The sequence below is a fragment of the Anolis sagrei genome, chromosome 10 (genome assembly GCF_037176765.1).
Source record: "Anolis sagrei isolate rAnoSag1 chromosome 10, rAnoSag1.mat, whole genome shotgun sequence".
NCBI lineage: Eukaryota > Metazoa > Chordata > Lepidosauria > Squamata > Dactyloidae > Anolis > Anolis sagrei.
This window is the reverse complement of record NC_090030.1, coordinates 11,705,802-11,729,461: the sequence shown is the minus strand read 5'-3', so window position 1 is coordinate 11,729,461 and position 23,660 is coordinate 11,705,802. Positions and strand designations below refer to the sequence as shown.

Sequence of the window (23,660 nt, the reverse complement as noted above, 5' to 3'; positions counted from 1 at the left end):
ATATTCCTACAAATTTGCAATTAAACCCAGGATCAATGTATACATTGCTAGCGGTGGGAAAACATGGCTCAAAACTGGTCTAATTTGGTCATTCAAACCAATGAATTCCCCAGTTCCCCTAATTCAGCAATGGAAAATCTATGCATAGAAAAATATGTATATTAGGGGAAAATCTACACAAGAATCCAGATGGTCATTAAAATCATGTTTCGGGGTTTCTTTTTAGATTAGATGTAGATCTGAAAAATCGCTGGGTAGATTTTTGAACTGTGGTGTTGGGGGAAAATTCTGAGAGTGCCTTGGACCACAAGAAGATCCAACCAATCCATGGATAGCAGTACTCCTCTACTTTCTTTCTTCAAAACTATTATTTTATTCATCTAAACCAGTGTTTATCAACCTGGTGGTTGGGACCCCGGGGGAGGGTCATGTGGGGGTTTCAAAGGGGTCACCAAAGACCACCAAAAACGTATTTCTAATAGTCTTAGGAACTCCTTTGGCAGAGAAGGCTGAAGATCTCTCTGCCTTTCCTTCCCTTCCTTTTTGGAAACAGATGGTGAATCCTCCCACCAAAAGCTCTCCTCCACTGTGATTGATCAACCTCTCGGCTGGCCTCTCATTCAAGGGGAGGGCTGTTTCTGAGGCTCCAAGTGGGGAGAGCAGGCGTGCTCGGCACATGGCAGTATGTGTGCATGTGTGAGCAAGGGAGAGCGTGTGAGGCTGGAGGGAGGCTCACACCAGCAAGTCCTTTCAAGGCATGGGGGTTCTGTGTGGGAAGTTTGGCCCAATTCTATCGTTAGCGGGGTTCAGAATGCTCTTTGATTGTAGATGAACTATAAATCCCAACAACTAAAACTACCAAATGTCAAGGTCTATTTTCCCAAAACTCCCATTGTTCACATTTGGGCATATTGAGTGTTCCTACCAAGTTTGGTTCAGATCCATCATTGTTTGAGTCCACAGTGCTCTCTTGATGTAGGTAAACTACAAGGTCAAGGTCAATGCCCACCAAACTCAAGGTCAATGCCCACCAAACCCTTCCAGTAATTTCTGTTGTTCATGGGAGTTCTGTGTGCCAAGTTTGGTTCAATTCCATTATTGCTGGAGTTCAGAATACTCTTTGGTTGTAGATTAACTATAAACCCCAGCAACTACAACTCCCAAATGACAAATCAATCCCCCCAACCCCATCAGTCTTCAAATTTGGGCATATCGAATATTTGTGCCAAATTTGGTCCAGTGAATGAAAATATACGCTGCATATCAGATATTTACATGACAATTCATAACAGTAGCAAAATTACAGTTATGATGTAACAATGAAAATAATGTCATGGTTGGGGGTCATCACAACATGAGGAACTATATTAAGGGGTCATGGCATTAGGAAGGTTGAGAACCATTGATCTAAACTCTTTTATTGGTCAAAAACATGTTTATGGAAATACCAACATATGAGTTTATGGATGGATTGCTGAAAATTCAGACAGTCAGTTAGATAAAACCAAAACGGTATTGTTAGTCCTGACTAGAACAGTTCTAGCAACTGGATCTCTGGGTTGTGTGAACCCTGCTTTAATAACAATAGCCTGCAAAACTAGTAAGGCAGGAGACACTAGGAAAAAAGGAGGCGACCCAACAAGCAGATGGATTCATTGAAGGAAGCCACAGCAAGACTTGATAGAGCAGGGTTCCTGGAGAGCTACCATTAGTTGATGGCAATTTGATGGAAAACATAAAAAATAACCACAACTTTTACAGAACGCATAACACTTTTACATCTCCATAACACTCCAGTGGGTGGGATAGATGCATTCAGAAGATCTGCATTCAGCAAAGAGGAGCTCCAGTTGCTCGCATCTTCAGGTAGGGCTCCTAAATCTTCCAGAGATTTTCTTTTGGCCTGTTGAAGAAACTTCTTCTGAGTACACCCCACAATAGTTCTCACATTGAGACCCTGACATTGATGGGGAGATATAGGAAAAATAGATATTGATTTATGTATAAATTGTATGTACTTTACAAGCATTGAAATGTATAGAAAAATCAAGTTCTCTCTGTATTAGAAAGAATGCTGACAGGACAAGCAAGCTACATCCAGGCACAGCAAGAGGGAGGAGAACATTTCAGGAAGGGGTCATGTTATTGATACAGAGACTGGTACCGAGCCCAGGCTATAGCTAAGTAAGGAGCCTATCTCTCCCTCCTGACAAGTCAAAGTAGGCCCCTTGGTTGATGAATGTAAGCTGTAAGCTGTATGCTGCTCTTTAGAAAGAAATACAGAGACATGCCTTTTGTATGTTGGAAGATAGAATTTGATATTCCTGTGATGCTAAAGTGATGCAGAGAATGATGTCAATGTATGTAGAAGCATGTTTCTTTGTTTGCCTGCATTTACAGGGTATAAAAGGGCAGTCAACGTCTTTATCGGGGCTCTGGTTTGCTTTTGGACACAGCTCCACTCCAGAGTCCCAGCTGGAAATAAGCCCGTGCATTTCCAGACCTCAGGAACTCTCTTTGTCTCTTTTCCTAAAACCTTCTCCCTGCCATTTCAACATTTCCAAGTAAGTCTAACAAAAACTCCCATCTGAAAGTCAGGAGAAGTGTTGCCAACCCGGGCAGACAATGGTCTTCATGGATGAAAGGCCAGACATGCTAGAATCCTTTTCTATGGTCCTCTGTCCAATTGCCAATCCAGCTGGAATTATTCTTTAACAGAGGAAGCGCTTTCTTTGCTCATCAGTCGCCTCCGGATGGCCAAGCTGCTGTGCCTCAGTATCTGGCCCTGGAATTCCGATGTCACAAAGAAATAGAGGATGGGATCCAAGCAACAGTTCAGGCTTGCAAGGCTTAAACAAAAAGGGTGAAGGTACAGGATGGGTTGGCTCAAGGCACAGTCTTGGATGACATCTTCTTTAACCATCATGAAGAAGAAAAAGACAATGTGATAAGGTGTGAAACACACCAAGAACACAGTGGCACACATAGAAACCATCCGTAACGCTTTCCGCTTTTCTATGGTGCTTTCCAAAAGGATGCGGCGTTCTTGGAGTGACGCTTTGGTCTTCCAGGTACAATACACAATGATGCCAAGCGGGACGATGAACCCAACAATCTCAGCCACCATGACCACCACAATGGAGTGGGCCTTGCCCCCAATTGGCTTGATCCTGAGATCTGTGAAGCAACTCTCTGGTTTCTCAAAACTTCTTAAAAGTGGGAATGGCAGGCAAGCAGCTCCAATCACAACCCATAGCACAACACATATGGCCACATCATGCCTTCGCTTCCAGTTTTTCGCCTTGAATGGGTAGAGCAGGAAGAGGTATCTTTGCACACTGATGCAGGTGAGGAAGCCTATGCTGGCATACATGTTGAGATACTTCAGGTAGAAACAGACCTGGCAAAGGAACCTCCCAAAAGGCCACTTGTAATTGACATAATAATATATCCGGAGAGGTAAGGAGAGAACATGAATGAAGTCGGCCATGGCCAAGTTCACCATGAAGATGACAGTTTTGTTTTGCTTGCTGATGAAGCGGCATAAAATCCACAGGGCCATGCTGTTTGTCAGGAGTCCTGGGATGAATATGATCGTATATGTGGCTGCATAAAGGGAATGCAGGAATTTGTCAGTTGGTTCACTGCAATTATAGTGTTCTGCCCCTGTGCTTGATAACAGCGGCACACCTGCACTCCTGTTAAGGGCAAGGTGAGCTGGAAGCATGACGTCTCTGGACCCCCTGAAAAGAAGAAGAAAAGAGGCAAAAGGTTTATAATTTTCACTATTGATGAAATATATCACCATCATCTTGGGGAAGACATTCGGTGTGAATTTGACATAACAACAACAACAACAACAACAACAACAACCAACATTGAGGGAAGTCAAGAGTAGTAAACTGCTTAAAGTGCAAAAGACAAAGAGGGAATACCATAAAAACACAATCCAGAGCAGAAGAGAAAACTGGCAAAAGAAGGCTCTCAATGGACAGTTCCTGGGAAAACTTGAGAGCCAAATTGACAAAGAAAAAACATGGCTGTGGCTCACAAATGGGACTCTGAAAAAGGAGACATAGGAGGGCCTGATTCTGGCAGCCCAAGAACAAGCCATTCGAATCAAGGCCATCCAAGCCAGAATTGAAAAGTCGACAACAGATCCCAAATGTAGGCTCTGCAAGGAAGCAGATGAAACAATAGATCCCATCCTCAGCTGCTGCAAGAAGATCGCACAGACAGACTACAAGCAGAGGCACAACACCGTTGCTCACATGATTCATCGGAACTTGTGCCACAAAGACCATCTGCCTGCGACAAAGAACTGGTGGGATCACAAGCTGGAAAGAGTTACAGAGAATGAACACGCCAAACTCCTCTGGGACTTCCAGATTCAGACAGACAGAGTTTTGGAGCACAATACTCCTGACCTCACAATCATGTTAAAAACCAAAGTATGGATTGTCGATGTCGCAATCCCAGGTGACAGCAGGATTGCAGAGAAACAACTGGAAAAGCTGACATGATATGAGGATTTGAAGACTGAATTGGAAAGACTCTGGCACAAACCAGTAAAGGTGGTCCCAGTGGTGATCGGCACACTGGGTGCAGTGCCTAAAGACCTTGGCCTGCACTTAAACACAATTGGCGCTGACAAAATTACCAGCTGCAGAAGGCCACCTTACTGGGATCTGCACACATCATTTGCCGATACATCACACAGTCCTAGACACTTGGGAAGTGTCCGACGTGTGATCCAATTCAACAGCCGGCAGAGTATCTGCTGTGGACTCATCTTGTTGTGTTTCAAATAATAATAATAATAATAATAATAATAATAATAATAATAATAATATACTTTATTTATATTCCACTCTATTTCCCCAGACTCAGAGCGGGGGACTCAGAGCGGATTACAGAATACATATATGGCAAACTGTTGTACAATTAACAACAAAGACAGATAGTACATAGACCAGCGTTTCTCAATCTGGGGGTGGGACCCCTGGAAGGGGTCATGAGGGTGTCTCAGAGAGATCGCCAAAGACCATCAGAAAATACTGTACTTTTTTGTTGGTCATGGGGGTTCTGTGAGGAAAGTTTGGCCCAATTCTAACATTGGTGGGGTTCAGAATGATCTTTGATTATAGGTGAACTACAAATCCCAGCAACTACAACTCCCAAATTACAAGATCTATTGGCCCCAAACTCCACCAGTGTTCACATTTGGGCATATTGAGTATTCCTGCCAAGTTTGGTCCAGGTGAATCATTGTTTGAGCCCACAGTGCTCTCTGGATATAGGTGAACTACAACTCCAAAACTCAAGGTCAATGCTCAGTAAACCCTTCCAGTATTTTCTCAAAACATTGAGCACCAACACAGTCAAACAATCTGGATGAGATATCCTTTACTGCAAGTCCAAGTTCCCTTAGGATGCAGCCATTGCAGTGAAAGTAGAACTGTATTGCTGTTATTGTGATGTGCAAAAGAGCCCTTAGAGTGAAAGCTCTCGGTTCTCTTTCTGGCAAACTTGCCTAACCTTTTGGGTTTGGTAGCTTTGAGCAGCAGCACAAAATGTTCCCTGTAGCTGTTTAGAAGTTTATTCTCTCTTTCCTAAGGCTTGGCATGGACTGTAATATCTCCACCCATTCAAAAACAGATCTGTAGTACTTTAAAGGGTTTCCGGTGCCAAAAAGGCAGCTCCCTTCTTGTTTCAAGTTTGCAAGCTATATGCTGAGTTTAGCTGAATCAGCAGTGGGAGGAGATGGCAAGTGAACATCTCCTTGGAGGTGGATGGTAGCCATTTGGCTGGGCAAATCTACCCAGTGTGTGCACTTGGGGCTATTTTCAGCTATCGCCTCATCATACATCTTCCATAATATAAAACTTAACAAATATGGACCTCCAAAAAGGCTTGCATGCTGTTTGTGTCACATATGCATCCATTTGACCATAATCTCCAACATTTCATAGTTTGAAACTGGGACACATGTGTCTAAGCACAGTGTGGTCATGGTGGCAAAGGTTATCAATAAGGAAGAACCACCCAAGTTAAGAGAGGGTGCAGCAGTTTGCTGGGCAACACTAGAGAAACACATAGAGAATGAGAGAAAGACCTAATGTTCCTGCATTAAATGTAGAAGTAAATGTAGGACTTTGGGAATAAAGCTGCAATGAACACTTGTAAGTAAAGGTAAAGGTTTCCCTTGACATTAAGTCCAGTCATGCCCGACTCTGGGGGGTGGTGCTCATTTCCATTTCTAAGCCGAAGAGCCGATGCTGTCAGTAGACACCTCCAAGGTGTCTACTGACAGTAGACACCTCCAAGGTCATGTGGCTGGAGCGGTACTTATTGATCTACTCACATTTCCATGTTTTTGAACTGCTAGGTTGGCAGAAGCTGGGGCTAACAGCAGGAGCTCATCCCGCTCCCTGGATTCAAACAGCCAACCTTTTAATCAGCAAGTTTGGCAGCTCAGCAGTTTAACCCACTGTGCCACCGGGAGCGTGGTACACTTGTACTTTGCCCTTAATTGTTTCATTTGGGCATATGGAGTATTCGTGCCAAGTTTGGTCCAGATCTTGGCACGAATACTCCATGTAGATGTAGGTGAACTACAACTTTAAAACACAAGGTCAATGCCCACCAAAACCTTCCAGTATTTTCTGTTGGTCATGGCGTTTCTGTGTGGGAAGTTTGGACCAATTCAGTTGTTGGTGGAGTTCAGAATTCTCTTTGATTGTAGGTGAACTATAAAGCCCAGTAAATACAACTCCCATATGTCAAGGTCTATTTTCCCCCAAACTCCACCAGTGTTCACATTTGGACATATTGAGTGTTTGTGCCAAGTTTGATCCAGATCCATCATTGTTTGAGTCCACAGTGCTTTCTGGATGTAGGTGAACTACAACTCCAAAACTCAAGGTCAATGCCCCCCAAACCCTTCAAGTATTTTCTGATGGTCATGAGAGTTCTGTGTGTCAAGTTTGGTTTGATTCCATCGTTGGTGGAGTTCAGAATGCTCTTTTCTTGTAGATGAACTATAAATCCCAGCAACTACAACTCCCAAATGACAAAATCAATCCCTATCCCGCAACCCCACCAATATTCAAATTTGGACGTACTGGGTATTTATGCCAAATGTGGTTCAGTGAATGAAAATGCATCCTGCATATCAGACATTTACATGACAATTCATAACAGTAGCAAAATGACAGTTATGAAGTAACAACAAAAATAATTTTATGTTGGGAGTCAGGACAACATGAGGAAATGTAAGGTGTCTCAGCATTAGGAAAGTTGAGAAACACTGTCATAAGAACAGACAAGCATCGCAAGCTCTGAGGATTACCAGGGAAGGATTCCCACTGGAGCATTGCTGCACATCCAAATACCTGGGAGTCACTCAGGACCATACTCTGACTTATAAGAAGTACTGCTTGGTTATCAAACAAAAAGTGGGCGCTAGAAATAATATCATATGAAAGCTGACTGGCACAAACTCAGGATCACAACCAGACATAGTGAATACATCTGCCCTTGTGCTTTGTGCTACTTCACTGCTGAATACGCATGCCCAGTGTGGAACGCATCTCACCACGACGTGGTGAGATGCGGCTCTTAATGAGACATGCCACATTATCACGGGATGTCTACGCCCAACACCACTGGAGAAATTATACTGTTTAGCTGGTATTGCACCACCTGTTTACCAGAAACGTTTTGGCAATTCTTTTAACTGTTCCTCATTTTTAAAACCTGTATTTTTGGCACTTTTTGGATGGTATTTTAAATTACACTAAACATCTATTAAGAGACAGCAAGTTGCCATGGTTTGGATGTTGAATTAGAACTCCAGGAGGATGAGTTTCTGCTGAGACTCAAAGAGGTGAACATGTTCACAGAAGTCTTCCGAATCAGCTCATTTCCATTGCAACAAATGAATTGCTAAAATACTCTGAGTCTTGCCAACTTTTGTCTACATTCACAAAGGACAGCTCATTGCTTTCCATGAGGATCAAGTCCACCGTCAGACAGTTTCATAGAATCATAGAATCAAAGAGTTGGAAGAGACCTCATGGGCCATCCAGTCCAACCCCCTGCCAAGAAGCAGGAATATTGCATTCAAATCACCCCTGACAGATGGCCATCCAGCCTCTGCTTAAAAGCTACAGTACTGTACTGTAGAGTCTACAGTAGAGTCTCGCTTATCCAACCTTCGCTTATCCAGCGTTCTGTATTATCCAATGCATTCTGCCTCCCGCCCGGATCCACAGGTGAGGGAAGTGGAGTCTATATTTACCTGTGGAATAATGTCCAGGGTGGGAGAAAGAAAGAACTCTTGTCTGTTTTGGTGCTGAATTAGTAAATACAGTAATTGCTACATAACGTTACCATGTATTGAACTGCTTTTTTCTGTCGATTTGCTGTAACACATGATGTTTTAGTGCTTAATTTGTAAAATAATATCATAACTTGACATTTAATACGCTTCTCCTTGATCCCTTCTTATTATCCAACATTTTCTCTTGTCCAATGTTCTGCCAGCCTGTTTATGTTGGAAAAGTGAGACTCTGCTGCATTTAGGAGCTCCTTCCAATGCTATTTCTTATATTTAGACCTCTTCATTTGGGTTCTAATCACTGGTGCAGCAGGCAAAAAATTAGTTCTGACATGTTTGTATTTTTTGTTTAAATTCATCTGCCCAAGCAGTTGTCAAATCAACTAATCAAACTTTGGTTGCATCCACACTGTAGAATTAATGCAGTTTGATACTACTTGAACTGCCCTGACTCAATGCTGTGGAATCTTTGCTTTTGTAGTTTGGTCAGGTGAAGGGAACTATGAGATAAGAACTTACACAGGTACTTTGGCAAAAAAAGGTTAAAGACCTTCTAAAACTACAACTCATTCTATACCTATGAGCCATGGCAGTTCAAGTGGTATCAAACTGCATTTGTTTTAGAGTGCAGATGTGTTTTATATGGATCCTTACAAAATAGTTACTAAATATTGGAGGTCTCTCATTCATAAGGTCACCATAATCAAAGTCGACTTGATGGCGATTAATGACAACAGACTAAATATTTTTTGGGTTGCTGTGAGTTTTCCAAGCTGCATGGCCATGTTCCAGAAGCATTCTCTCCTGACATTTCACCCACATCTATGACAGGCAGGCATGTAGCCGGGGGGGGGGGGGCGCTTTGGGGGCTTCAGCCCGCCTCCCAGAAATTCTCACGGTGGTCTGCGAAAAGACCTTACTGGTACATTATTTAAACTGTTATGTTTATTCATATCATGATCTGATCACCATGCTCAATATATCTCATATGCATGGTGGTATTGGGTATTGATACAAAAAGTTTGCTAAGGTAGACCCTCTTTCACTCAGACTCGCCCCCCCCCCCCCCGAACCAAACTCAGCCCCTCCGGATGAAAATCTTGGCTGCGGGCCTGATGACAGGCATCCTCAGAGGTTGGGAGGTCTGTTGGAAACTAGGTACATGAGGTTTATATATCTGTGGAATGGCCTCACTAAAGCTCACATGCCTCATTTCCAACAATCATCACAACTTCTGAAGATGCTTGCCATAGATGTGGGCGAAACGTCAGGAGAGAATGCTTCTGGAGCATGGTCAGACAGCCTGGAAAACTTACAGCAACCCAGTGATTCTGTCCATGAAGGCCTTCAACAACACATTATTTTTTTTCTGGACTGGAAGTCAACAATGTGAATTAAAAGCCTTACCTCATTGGAATGATCCGGCTTCAGCAACAATGAATCCTGGAAGGTGGAAACACACTTTTCGGAGCACCTTGCAAGAAATAATGCCAGACGATATGCAGCTGCTATCATAGCTGTACAGCCAGGTTCTCTTAACAGGAAGTTTGAAAAAGGCCACGTGAATTTGCCCGGTAGTTTAACCGCAGCAGCCTTGTTTACATACAGGAGGATCTATGTGAGTAAGGACACTGCTGAGGTGGTTAGTGTCAGGCGGAAGCAAGCAACCAACGTCTAGCCCAGATATATGCACACAAGCACCATAGTGCCTTTTTTGGCTGGGGCAATTCCAGTGAATCCCATCAGCCGAATCCCTAGGCTGATGTTAAAATGTCCCGGTTTCTCCATCCTTCTTCCACTGTCCACCTTTGTCTCCAGTTTATTTCAATTGCTGTAAACTGAGTTCAAAGTGCAGAAGTACCGTATATACTCGAGTATAAGCCCATCTGAATATAAGCCGAGGCACCAAATTTTACCGAAAAAACAACTGGAAAACATATGCCGCAGGGTTCCGTCCTGGACCCGGTCCTGTTCAACATCTTTATTAATGACTTAGATGAAGGGCTAGAAGGCATGATCATCAAGTTTGCAGACGACACAAAATTGGGAGGGATAGCCAATAGTCCAGAGAACAGGAGCAGGATTCAAAACGATCTTGATAGATTAGAGAGATGGGCCAAAACTAACAAAATGAAGTTCAACAGTGACAAATGCAAGATACTCCACTTTGGCAGAAAAAATGAAATGCAAAGATACAGAATGGGGGACAATGCCTGGCTCGAGAGCAGTACGTGTGAAAAAGATCTTGGAGTCCTCGTGGACAACAAGTTAAACATGAGCCAACAATGTCATGTGGCAGCAAAAAAAGCCAATGGGATTTTGGCCTGCATCAATAGGAGCATAGTGTCTAGATCTAAGGAAGTAATGCTACCCCTCTATTCTGCTTTGGTTAGACCACACCTGGAATATTGTGTCCAATTCTGGGCACCACAATTCAAGAGAGATATTGACAAGCTGGAACGTGTCCAGAGGAGGGCAACTAAAATGATCAAGGGTCTGGAGAACAAGCCCTATGAGGAGCGGCTTAGGGAACTGGGCATGTTTAGCCTGAAGAAGAGAAGGCTGAGAGGAGATATGATAGCCATGTATAAATATGTGAGAGGAAGCCACAGGGAGGAGGGAGCAAGCTTGTTTTCTGCTTCCTTGGAGACTAGGACGCGGAACAATGGCTTCAAACTACAAGAGAGGAGATTCCATCTGAACATGAGGAAGAACTTCCTGACTGTGAGAGCCGTTCAGCAGTGGAACTCTCTGCCCCGGAGTGTGGTGGAGGCTCCTTCTTTGGAAGCTTTTAAGCAGAGGCTGGATGGCCATTTGTCAGGGGTGGTTTGAATGCAATATTCCTGCTTCTTGGCAGAATGGGGTTGGACTGGATGGCCCACAAGGTCTCTTCCAACTCTTTGATTCTATGATTCTATGATTCTATGATATTGACTCGAGTATAAGCCGAGGGTGGGAAATACAGAAGCTCCTTGTAAATTTCAAAATAAAAATAGATACAATACAATTACATTAATTGAGGCATCAGTAGGTTAAATGTTTTGAATATTTACATAAAAATATAATTTAAGGTAAGACTGTGGAACTCTGATTAAACCATTATTCTAGCCTTCTTCAATGTAAATGTGCTTGCATATCCTTCCAATAAAAATAGAGTAAAATAATAAATGTAATAATACTGCTACTAATAATAATAGAGTAAAATAATGGAAATGTAATAATAACAGTAATAATATAGTAAAATAATAACTGTAGTAATAAAAACAATAATAAAGTAGAATGATCATAACAACAACAATAATAATAATACATTTATTATGTATTTCTAACAGGGTAAAATAATAAATAATCTTGACTCGAATATAAGCCGAGGGGGACTTTTTCAGCCTAAAAAAAGGGCTGAAAAACTAGGCTTATACTCGAGTATATACAGTAATTTGCACTCAATTAGAAGAGGATGGGAATGAATCTTGCCCTTCTCTGTACACTCAAGCAAGAGCAAACTGCTGCAGCCTCTTTAAGCTCTTAATTAATAATGTTTGCCACCTTGACCACAGATGCAGGCGAAATGTCAGAAAATAATGCTTCTGGAACATGGCCATACAGCCCAGAAAATACACAACAACCCAGTGATTCCAGCCATGAAAGCCTTCAACAAAACATTTCTCAGATTCTTTTCCAAATTTTGAGACCAGACTCTGGAGATTGGGATTCAAATCCTTGATTGGCCATGGAAACCCACGGAATGATCTTGGTCAAGTCGCACTCTCTCGGCCTCAGAAGACAAATCTTGACAAGGAAACCATAAGATACAGTTGTTTTAGGATTGCCATAGCTCACAAAAAGTTTTGAGCCAGTGCTGTTTGCCACTGTATGCATTCCCTTAATGAAACTTTGCTTACATGACTCATCTTCTTTCCATCTTGTGGTCTGTTTAGCCAGAGTGGTGTTTTGTTCTCTGGCTTTCATGTCAGACATTTCATGCTCAGCTTGCAGGTGGAGAAGAGGATGTGGCAGAGGGGGAACATGTTAGCCGTTTCTCCCGCCGGGGTGAGATTGCCATCTCTGCAACCGAGTCACGCGCTCAGCCCTGTGCTCTCAACTCTCATCTCACATCTTGCTCAGGTTTTCCAACCCAACGCCAAGGTCTTATAGCTGGTAGAATCAAAGGTGGTCGTCAGACCCTGGAAGAGTTCCTTTTTTGGACTGTGATTTCCAGAATTCCTGCTAGTTGACCTGCTAGTTGAGAATTCTGGAAGTGGTGGCCAAGAAAAGTATTTTTTCCCATGTTTTTCGGGCTATATGGCCATGTTCTAAAGGCATTCTCTCCTGACGTTTCGCCTGCATCTGTGCCAAGCATCCCCAGAGGTAGTGAGGTCTGTTGGAACTAGGAAAAGGATTTATATGTCTGTGGAATGGCCAGGGTGAGACAAGGGACTCTTGTCTGCTGGAGCTAGGTGTGAATGTTTCAACTGACCACCTTGATTAGCATACAATGGGCTGACTGTGCCTGGAGCAAACTTTTGTTAAGAGGTAATTAACAAATCTTGTCTGTTGGAGCTAGGTGTGAATGTTTCCACTGAACACCTTGTTTAGCATTTGATGGCCTGGAAGTTGTTTGGTGTGGCTTGTTAGTGCCTGTGGACTAAACATATAAGCACATAAGCATGTGGACAATTTCAACAGAAAGGAGGAAACCATGAAAATGAACAAAACCTAGCTATCAGTATTAAAAAAAAAAAACCCTAAAATTACAACAGCTAAACAACAGAGAGGAAACAATCAGGGACATCTAATCACCTCTCAACAAAAGATTGGCTGCAAGGCCATCAAATGCTAATCAAGGTGGTCAGTGGAAACATTCACACCTAGCTCCAACAGACAAGAGTCCTTTGTCCCACCCTGGTCATTCCACAGATATATAAACCCACTTTCCTAGTTCCAACAGACCTCACTACATCTGAGGATGCTTGCCATAGATGCAGGCGAAACGTCAGGAGAGAATGCCTCTAGAACATGGCCATATAGCCCGAAAAGACCTACAACAACCCAACTTTGATGATGGCAATGAGATGAAGCTGGTTTTAAATATTGTTGATTTTTAATACTGTTTTGTCATGCATTCTCATTTTAATTTTTGTATATGTGTTGTTTTGTATTTTGAGTTGATATTGTCTTATGCTTGAAAGGCATCAGATTGTTGCCGATTGCGAGGCGCTCTGAGGGGGAATATGAGAGAAGCCTCCCCGCAAGATAGCAACACATCCAGGCATCCCCTGGGCAACGTCTCTGTAGATGGCTGATTCTCTCACACCAGAAGTGATGTTTTGCTACTGTGCTGCTGAATACGCTTGCCCAGTGTGAAATACATCTCACCACATTAAAGCAGTGGGTGTGGCTCTTAACGAGACATGCCGCATTATCACAGGATGTCTACACCCTAAACTGCCAGAGAAATTATACTGTTTATTATTTATTTATTTACGATATTTATAGCCCGCCTTTCTCAGCCATATGGCAACTCAAGGTGGGTTACAGATTGGCACAATTTGATGTCAAGCATTTATAAAAGTGCCGTTAAAAACAATCAACATTACAATATAAAACATAAATAAAAACCGTTAAAGCATATAATCGTCGGTGTCATCTTGTTAAAAACGTTATCCAGTCTGGCCATTCCATGTTCATCATTCATAGTTCCATGCTATTTATTCCGCTGCATTCTCAAAAGCTTGCTCAAAGATCCAGGTCCTTACTTTTTCTTTCAGAAAGTCAGGAGGGAGGGGCCGATCTAATATTTAGCCAGTATAGCACCACCTGATATCATCTGGGAAGTAGCAGCCTGTAATGAAAGGACCAAGGCATTGACATCTCCAGCCCATTCTCTGTCCGGATATCAGCCAGCAAGCTAATGCTTTAAATCAAGAAATAGGTTCCTAAGCTCTACAGAGATATTTGCAGGAAACTCTCAGCAAGCGAGAGTCCAAAAGAGGCAGGCTAATACCTGGAATCTCAATCTGTGGCTGATTCCAGATGAGAAACTCCCTCCTGAGCAGGCAGAAGGCTGGGCAACTTGGAAGGCACTGAAGAGGATGCACTCTGGCAACACGAGAGTGCAAAGAGAGCAGTATGTGTGAAAAAGATCTTGGAGTCCTCGTGGACAACAAGTTAAACATGAGCCAACAATGTCATGTGGCGGCAAAAAAAGCCAATGGGATTTTGGCCTGCATCAATAGGAGCATAGTGTCTAGAACTAGGGAAGTCATGCTACCCCTCTATTACGCCTTGGTTAGACCACACCTGGAATACTGTGTCCAATTCTGGGCACCACAATTGAAGGGAGATATTGACAAGCTGGAATGTGTCCAGAGGAGGGCGACTAAAATGATCAAGCGTCTGGAGACCAATTCCTATGAGGAGCGGCTTAAAGAGCTGGGCATGTTTAGCCTGAAGAAGACAAGGCTGAGAGGAGATGTGATAGCCATGTATAAATATGCAAGAAGACGTCATAGGGAGGAGGGAGCAAACTTGTTTTCTGCTGCCCTGGAGACTAGGACGCAATGGAACAATGGCTTCAAACTACAAGAAAGGAGATTCCATCTGAACATTAGGAGGAACTTCCTGACTGTGAGAGCCATTCAGCAGTGGAACTCTCTGCACTGGAGTGTGGTGGAGGCTCCTTCTTTGGAGGCTTTTAAACAGAGGCTGTATGGCCATCTGTCAGGGGTGCTTTTAATGCTATATTCCTGCTTCTTGGCAGGGGGTTGGACTGGATGGTCCATGAGGTCTCTTCCAACTTTAGGATTCTATGATTCTATGAAAGCTAACCAAAAGAAATTGGACTACAAAGTGGAGTCCACGACATGTGCGTCTGAGCCCTGCCACATGCACAATGGAGGACTTTCTCACAGTGACACCAGAGGCACTCCAAGTGGCCAGCTTCTGGTTAAAGGAAATCTAGTATCATGCCAAGTTTTTAACTTTGTTTGTGTTTTCAAATACATGATAGCCGTATCCCCAATTTGCTTCTGACACAATAAATAAATACATTGTTAATGCACCCTGAATCCTATTTTTCCCATGTTTCCCCTGATTAGTCACAAGATGGCAGTATCCTCCTTAGCTATCTAGGAGTGTATAGCTAACATATTTAGATTTCCTTCTCAAACATAAGAAGAAATTATTACCTTTTTTGTAAAATGATAACTTGTTGAGAAAAACTCAGTTTGACCACTTCAGTCCTATTGTAAGTTCAAACTAGAATTGAAGTCATTTTATTTTTCGATATTTTTTATGTCAGAAGCGACTTGAGAAACTGCAAGTCGCTTCTGGTGTGAGAGAATTGACCATCTGCAAGGACGTTGCCCAGGGGATGCCCAGATGTTTTGATGTTTTACCATCCTTGTGGGAGGCTTCTCTCATGTCCCCGCATAGGGAGCTGGAGCTGACAGAGGGAGCTCATCTGTGCTCTCTCCAAATTTGAACCTCCAACCTGTCAGTCTTTAGTCCTGCCGGCACAAGGGTTTTAATCATACTTAGACCATAGGCTATATTGTATGCAGCATAAATAAATTAAAAAGTACAATAATATTAAAGTACTGCATAAGATGAATGGCAAATAAATCTTGCATATTAAAAGTACAATACAATTATAACAATTAAAGATAAACAACAAAATTATAATTAGATAAGAGCATTGTTTTCTGCAACCAAAAAAAGTCTGAAAATGCAATTTAGTAATCATTAATGGAAGTAATAGTTGCATTCTATTTGGGGCTAACCAGCCATTGTTTTTTGTTTGTTTGTTGGTTGGTTGGTTGGTTTCTACACTGAAAACAAACCCCAAAGTTTTGTTCTTGTACCAAAAATGTCTGAAAATTAAATCAATCAATCAACCAATGAAACTTTTTTATCATGTTAGAAGCGACTTGAAAAACTGCAAGTTGCTCCTGGTGTGAAATAATTAGTTGTCTGCAGGGATGTTGCCCAGGGTACGCCTGGATGTTTACTATCCTATGGGAGGCTTTTCTCATTTCCTCGCATATTATATTTCTCGTGTCAGGTAAGAGCTGAGCCGGGGAAGCCAGGACTGATGGGAATCTTTGTAATTCAGGAGTTATTCTATGTGTAATTTTCAGTGCATTTTCTGCACAGAAAATAAGAACAGACAAAGTAAGCACTGCAATAGCTACTTTGTTAACTGAGGCCAGAAATACAGCTTAATGGTGTAACATTAGAAAATGCTGACCATTTCCGCTACCTTGGCAGCCACCTCTCCACAAAGGTCAACATTGACACTGAAATACAACACCGCCTGAGCTCTGTGAGTGCAGCATTTATCTGAATGAAGCAGAGAGTGTTTGAGGACCGGGACATCAGTAGGGATACTAAGCTGCTTGTTTATAAAGCTATTGTCCTCCCAACCCTGCTATACACCTGCGAGACGTGGACTGTCTACCGACATTACATGCAACTCCTGGATAGATTCCATCAGCGCTGCCTCCGGAAAATCCTGCAAATCTCTTGGGAAGACAGGCGGACAAATGTCAGCATGCTGGAAGAAGCAAAGACCACCAGCATTGAAGTGATGGTCCTCTGCCATCAACTACACTGGACAGGCCACGTTGTCTGAATGCCCAACCACTGTCTCCCAAAACACTTGCTCTACTCCGAACTCAAGAACGGAAAAAGGAATGTTGGTGGGCAGGAAAAGATATTTAAAGATGGGTTCAAAGCCAACCTTAAGAACTGTGGCATTGACCAGCTGTGGCCAGCAGTGCTGTAGAACTGGGAAGCCCTGACCCTTGAGTGCTCCAGCTGGAGGACAGCTGTGACCAGCAGTGCTGTAGAACTGGGAAGCCCTGACCCTTGAGTGCTCCAGCTGGAGGACAGCTGTGACCAGCAGTGCTGTAGAACTGGGAAGCCCTGGCCCCTGCTGGTCCAGCAGGGGAGCACAGCTGTGACCAGCAGTGCTGTAGAACTGGGAAGCCCTGACCCTTGAGTGCTCCAGCTGGAGGACAGCTGTGACCAGCAGTGCTGTAGAACTGGGAAGCCCTGACCCTTGAGTGCTCCAGCTGGAGGACAGCTGTGACCAGCAGTGCTGTAGAACTGGGAAGCCCTGGCCCCTGCTGGTCCAGCAGGGGAGCACAGCTGTGACCAGCAGTGCTGTAGAACTGGGAAGCCCTGACCCTTGAGTGCTCCAGCTAGAGGACAGCTGTGACCAGCAGTGTTGTAAAATTTGAAGAGGCATGAATGGAGGGCGAAAAAGAGAAACGAACCAAGAGAAAGGTGCATCAAGCCAACCCCGAACGGTACTGCCTTCCACTTGGATACCGATGCCCTCACTGTGGGAGAACATGCACATAAAGAATAGGGCTCCACAGCCACCTATGGACCCACCGCCAGAACACCAAACTTGGAGGACAATCTTACTCAGACAATGAGGGGTCGCCTAAGCAAGTAAGTAAAGCAAGTAACTGAGGTCTTACCTGTATATTAATAGGATGTATTTACTGCCCAGATATACCCACAATATAACATTGAAATCCACCCACCCACCCATGCAAGGATGTTCCTGAATGTTGGTCTTGGGAACAAAGCATTAAGTCAACTGTGCAATGTCAAGGGAACGGCTGCCCATCAGCCCGTCTCAAACGCCCACTCTCAATTCCCACAAGTTGGCTTGTGGTCAGTGGAAAATGTCAGACGAGCGCATGTGGACACATATGTTTTCTTTCTTCTCTCACCACGGGAGGCAGCTGTTGCTCAGGCGACCAGATGCAGAAGTGCACAAACAAACACAGCCTCCATGTCCAGCCGTCTCGCCTTGGTGGGGACTTACCTCTCATTTCCTCAGCCAGAACAATGTTTTCCAGATGACAGACTTGTGCAGCGGAGGCCCTTCCTTCCTTCTTCCTTCCCCTGGTTGTTGTTGTGTGCCTTCAAGTCATCTCTGACTTCTAGAAATTCTAAAGTGAGCCGAGCACACAGTTTTCTTGGAAAGGTTTGTTGGCCTTTGCCTTCTTCTGAAGCTAAGAAAATGGGACGTGTTCAAGGGCACGCCATTGGTTTTGAGGGCCAACCCAGTTCTCAGTTGGAGTTCAGCCTGTGATTATGTTTAAGGTTCAGGGTCCTTTGGATGTTGGGAATGATGACCATGACGTTCATGTAGGTAATGGTGTTTCCAATGATGAGGTGGCTATTGATGCAGAGAATGACCAGGAGATCCCTGTTCAAAGTGCATTTTCTGATGAGAATGTTCCTGAAGGATTTGGGGATGATGGTGTGCTCCCTGAATTGCTACCAGAGAATTCCCATTATTTGGAGCTTGAGAATAGCTCGACACCTGAAGAATTAATGAGCCAGTAGACAGGATGATATTAGTCAAAATAGAAAAGCAGACCAGTCGCTTATTTATTTATTTATTTATTTATTTATTACTTGCACTTATTAACCGCCGCTCTCAGCCCTAGGGCGATTCGTGGCGGTGTACAAAAACATAGAAAAGACAATTTACAATAAGTCAAGACAGCAAAACAACATTCTACTACTACATAACATCTACTTATACTAAAAATCCGCTTCGTCTTATCATGGGGTCATAATCAATCTCATAGTCGTAGTCCATTCCGGTCATCATTTCCAATAACATAGCACTCAGTTGAAGGCCATCTCGAAAAGCCATGTTTTCAGGCCCTTACGAAAGGCCATGAGGGAGGGCACCTGTCTAACTTCAGCAGGGAGGGAGTTCCACAGCCGGGGGGCCACCACCGAGAAGGCCCGCTCTCTCGTCCCCGCCAGGCGTGCCTGTGAGGCAGGCGGGACCGAGAGAAGGGCCTCCCCAGATGATCTCAAGGTCCTCGTGGGCTCGTAGGCCGAGATGCGGTCTGCAAGGTATTTTGGGCCGGAACCGTTTAGGGCTTTGTAGGATAACACCAGCACCTTAAATTGGGCCCGGTAGCAAATCGGCAGCCAGTGGAGCTGGGACAACAAGGGCGTTGTATGCTCCCTGCGTCCTGCTCCTGTTAACAACATGGCTGCCGCGCGCTGGACTAGCTGAAGCTTCCGGGCCGTCTTCAAGGGCAGCCCCACGTAGAGAGCGTTGCAGTAGTCGAGGCTTAGGCGTTCTGCCAGGCTCAAAGAAAGAATGATAATGAATTCAAGGCTAAAACAAAACCCATTTCTGGCAGCTTGGGACATAGCGTAATTAGGAGATGAAAGTCTCAAGTACAGGATCTGTAGTCAGATGAAGCATCGTTTGGAATCAAGTCAAGATATCTTTGCTGTTCCTTGGAAGCCTTGCTTTGGATAGATTCAAGTATTAAATGTCTTTGATTCATGTTTCCAGTTCTTGGATTTACTATAGAAGTTTTTGCCTTTGTTTTACATGAACTTTGATGGACTAATTTCTTGAGATATTTGGTCCGGCTTATCTTTCTACCTAATTGGATTTACCTATTCTTTTAAAGTGTTTTTCCTACTACTGCTTTTTAAATATCTTCAATAAACTGATTGCATTTATACCCAGCTTTGTGGTGTTTAAAGTCAGAGGGCTTTCCTGGTCTGGAATGGAACATTCTCCTATAGTTGTAATCCAATGCTTAAACCATTCCACCATTGCAGCATAAAAGGTCTGTTTGCAAAGTGAAACACATTAAGGCAGTGATTCTCAACCTTCCTAATGCCTCAGCCTCTTAATACAGTTCCTCATGTTGGGGTGACCCCCAACCATAACATTATTTTTGTTCTTACTTGTTCTAGAGTGCTCTTTGATTGCAGGTGAACTATAAATCCCAGTATCTACAACAGCTGTAAAATCAAGATGATTTCCCTCAAAACCCCTCCAGTATTTTTCTTAGGTTATGGGAGTTCTGTGTGCCAAATGTGGTCCAGGTCTACTGTCAGTGAGGGTCACAGTGCTCTGACTTGATGTAGGGTGAACTACAACTTTCATCATCAGGAGTCAATCCCTCAAACTCCTCTAGTATGTTTAGTTGCTGATTAGTTCTGCTCTGTTTGTTGTGCAGACAGTTGAAAAGAGTAGGAAGGGTTAAGGGAGCGGAAGTGGGTGGGATCATGTAAATTCCACACCAATGGAGAGAGTAAGGAACACTGGGATGTCTGTGGTGGAGGAAACATGGAAAATCTAGGATGAAAGTCCCGAAATGAAAGCATTCATTGGGTGGTGAGAAGTATGGTGTTTGAGGAGGACATTGGCAGGGGTTGGACCACATGTTCATGGCACTCGTTATAACCTGAGATGTCATTGAGGAAGGGCTTTGGGTGGCTCCCCAGCCCTGTGTGTTAAACCTGTTTGCGGAAGCGGGAGCCTGTCTGTAGAAGTGGGCACCTCTGCCACATCCACACACATATATTTATACAGATGCTAACCATCCCCTGCCAAGCGTTGCTATGGCCCAGTCTGTGTATATGTGTTTTGTGTGTGTGTATATGTATATGCCCATTGTGACCAATTTTCCGTGTTCAGATATTCTGATTTTATATTGTCTGAGGTGTTTATTTATACTGTTTTTATATTTATTTTATTTCCTTATATTGTATTATTGTATTCTTATGTGTATATTTTCATTGTTGTATTGCTGGGCTTGGCCTCATGTAAGCCACCCCGAGTCCCCTTGGGGAGATGGTTGCGGGGTATAAATCTATTATTATTATTATTATTATTATTATTATGTGTGGATATATTTGTGTATATGTGTATGTGCATGTGTTGTAGTGTGTTATATATATATATATATATATATATATATATATATATATTGGCATTTTAAGTCTCTTCTGCTGTGTTTTTCAGTGTTTTTATGAGTGATGGTCACTCATCAGCCTGATAGGTGTCTTGTGTCCAAATTTGGTGTCAATTTGTCCAGTGGTTTTTGGGTTATGTTAATTCCACAAACTAACATTACATTTTATTTATATAGATAGACAATATGTGTGCATGTGTATGTGTGTGTATGTGTGTATCTCAGGAATGGACTAACGTTTTGTCCAGAATAAACTTAACAGTATTTCAGTGGAAGACCCCAGGAGCCATCCATTCCAACCTCCTTCTGCCATGCAAGAGAAGCACCACGGAGCACACTTTGAGAACCACTGCTCTTGGGTATTAACATTCCCTCTTAATTTGGTGTCACTGGATGATTTGATAAGCATGCCCTCTATTCCTCCATCCAAGTCGTCCAACCTTGCATCCCATCACCCAAACCATCTTGTCCTTCATTCAGGGAACAAAATGTCTTGAACTCAGTGAAGTCCAAGGAGACTGACATGTGTTTCTCACCCAGAACTTAGTCATCCAGACCTTCTAAGAAAGGCCTTGGAAGCTCATACTCCCCTTTGCCTCATGAAACCCTCCTTTTCCAGCAAACGTTTCTTAACTGAAAGGGTTTTCTCCCAAGGGAAGCAAAGAACAACGGAAAGCCGGTCCTTCTCAGATGTGAACGAGGCCATTCAAAACACATTTATCCCGAGGCTATCCCATAATGCCAGGAAAACGCTACACCTTCACTCCTCCACCCACACTCCCGTTTGGTTTTTGTCATGTTCCTTCCGGAAACAGGATTCTTTTGTTTCCTGCCTTAGTAATTCAAAGTTTGCCCCAATAACAAAACAAGGTCTTCTAATGGCATAGATGTATGCATCCAGAAAAAAAAGATCAGATAGATAGATAGATAGATAGATAGATAGATAGATAGATAAGATGAAAGATAGATAGATAGATAGATAGATAGATAGATAGATAGATAGATAGATGGACGGACAGATATAAAACAATGTCTTCTAATGGCATAGATGTATGCATCCAGAAAGAAAGATCAGATAGATAGATAGATAGATAGATAGATAGATAGATAGATAGATAGGATGATGGATGGGTGGATGGATGGATGGATGGATGGATAGATAGATAGATAGATAGATAGATAGATAGATAGATAGATAGACAGACAGACAGACAGACAGATAGGATGAAAGATAGCTAGATAGATAGGTAGGTAGGTAGGTAGGTAGGTAGATGGATGGATGGATGGATGGATGGATGGATAGATAGATAGATAGATAGATAGATAGATAGATAGATAGATAGGTAGGATGATACATAGATGGATGGAGAGAGAGAGAGATAATACATGGATGGATGGATGGATGGATGGATGGATAGATAGATAGATAGATAGATAGATAGATAGATAGGTAGATAGATAAGATGAAAGATAGCTAGCTAGCTAGCTAGCTAGCTAGGTAGGTAGATAGATAGATAGATAGATAGGATGATACATAGATGGATGGAGAGAGAGAGAGAGAGAGAGAGATAATACATGGATGGATGGATGGATGGATGGCGATAGATAGATAGATAGATAGATAGATAGATAGATAGATAGATGATAGAGATAGACCAGGGTTTCTCAACCTGGGGACCTGGGGGTCGGGACGCCTAGGAGAGTTGAGAGGGGGTGTCAGAGGGGTCATCAAAGACCATCAGAAAACACAGGATTTTCTGTTGGTCATGGGGATTCTGTGTGGGAAGTCTAGCCCAACTGTATTGTTGGCAGGGTTCAGAATACCCTTTGATTATAGGTGAACTATAAATCCCAGCAACTACAACTCCCACATGTCAAGGTCTATTTCCCCCAAACTCCACCAGTGTTCACATTTGGTCATATTGAGTATCCATGCCAAGTTTGGTCCAGATCCACCATTGTTTGAGTCCACAGTGCTTTCTGGATATAGGTGAACTACAACCAGAGTTCCAAATAACCTGGACAGAATGCTGGACTGGGAGCTATGGATCCCAGTTAAGCTATGGTTCCATCTGAACTGGACTATAGACTCCTAGGATCCAGTTTTTGAAGATCCGTAAGTGAGTCAATCTATCTCTCAGCGGAACGGAATTGTTGACATGATAAAAGAGGGGAGGAGGAGAAATAGATAAAACTGCATGGCGCTTATCAAAGGAAAATAACAGATAAATGTAACTAAAAATAGAAACTACTTCAAACTCAACCCCAAAAGCCCAGGGATGACTATTATGTGTCACCCTTGTTTGTCTGTTTTTGAGACCCGGAAAAGGTCAAAACTTATTGAACTGCGTTTCCAGGTATTGTTTCCTTTGAAATCAACCTTCCTAATACTGCAACCCCTTAATACAGTTCTTCATGTTGTGGAGACCCCCAACCATAACATTATTTTCATTGCTACTCTATAACTGCAATTTTGCTACTGTTATTAATTGTAATGTAAATATCTGACATGCAGGATGTATTTTCATTCACTGGACCACATTTGGCACAAATAC

At 43.0% G+C, this 23,660-nt stretch overlaps 1 protein-coding gene across 1 annotated transcript; it reads right to left on the bottom strand.

Annotated features, from left to right (window-relative positions):
* Positions 1-1,400: 1,400 nt before the first annotated feature.
* On the bottom strand, positions 1,401-9,926 carry LOC132763161 (putative P2Y purinoceptor 10). Its single transcript, XM_060756551.2, has 2 exons — positions 9,749-9,926; positions 1,401-3,743 (listed from the first exon to the last, which is right to left on the bottom strand). The coding sequence occupies exons 1-2, from the start codon at positions 9,751-9,753 to the stop codon at positions 2,705-2,707; spliced, it is 1,044 nt and encodes a 347-aa protein (XP_060612534.2). The 5' UTR covers positions 9,754-9,926; the 3' UTR covers positions 1,401-2,704.
* Positions 9,927-23,660: the final 13,734 nt, after the last annotated feature.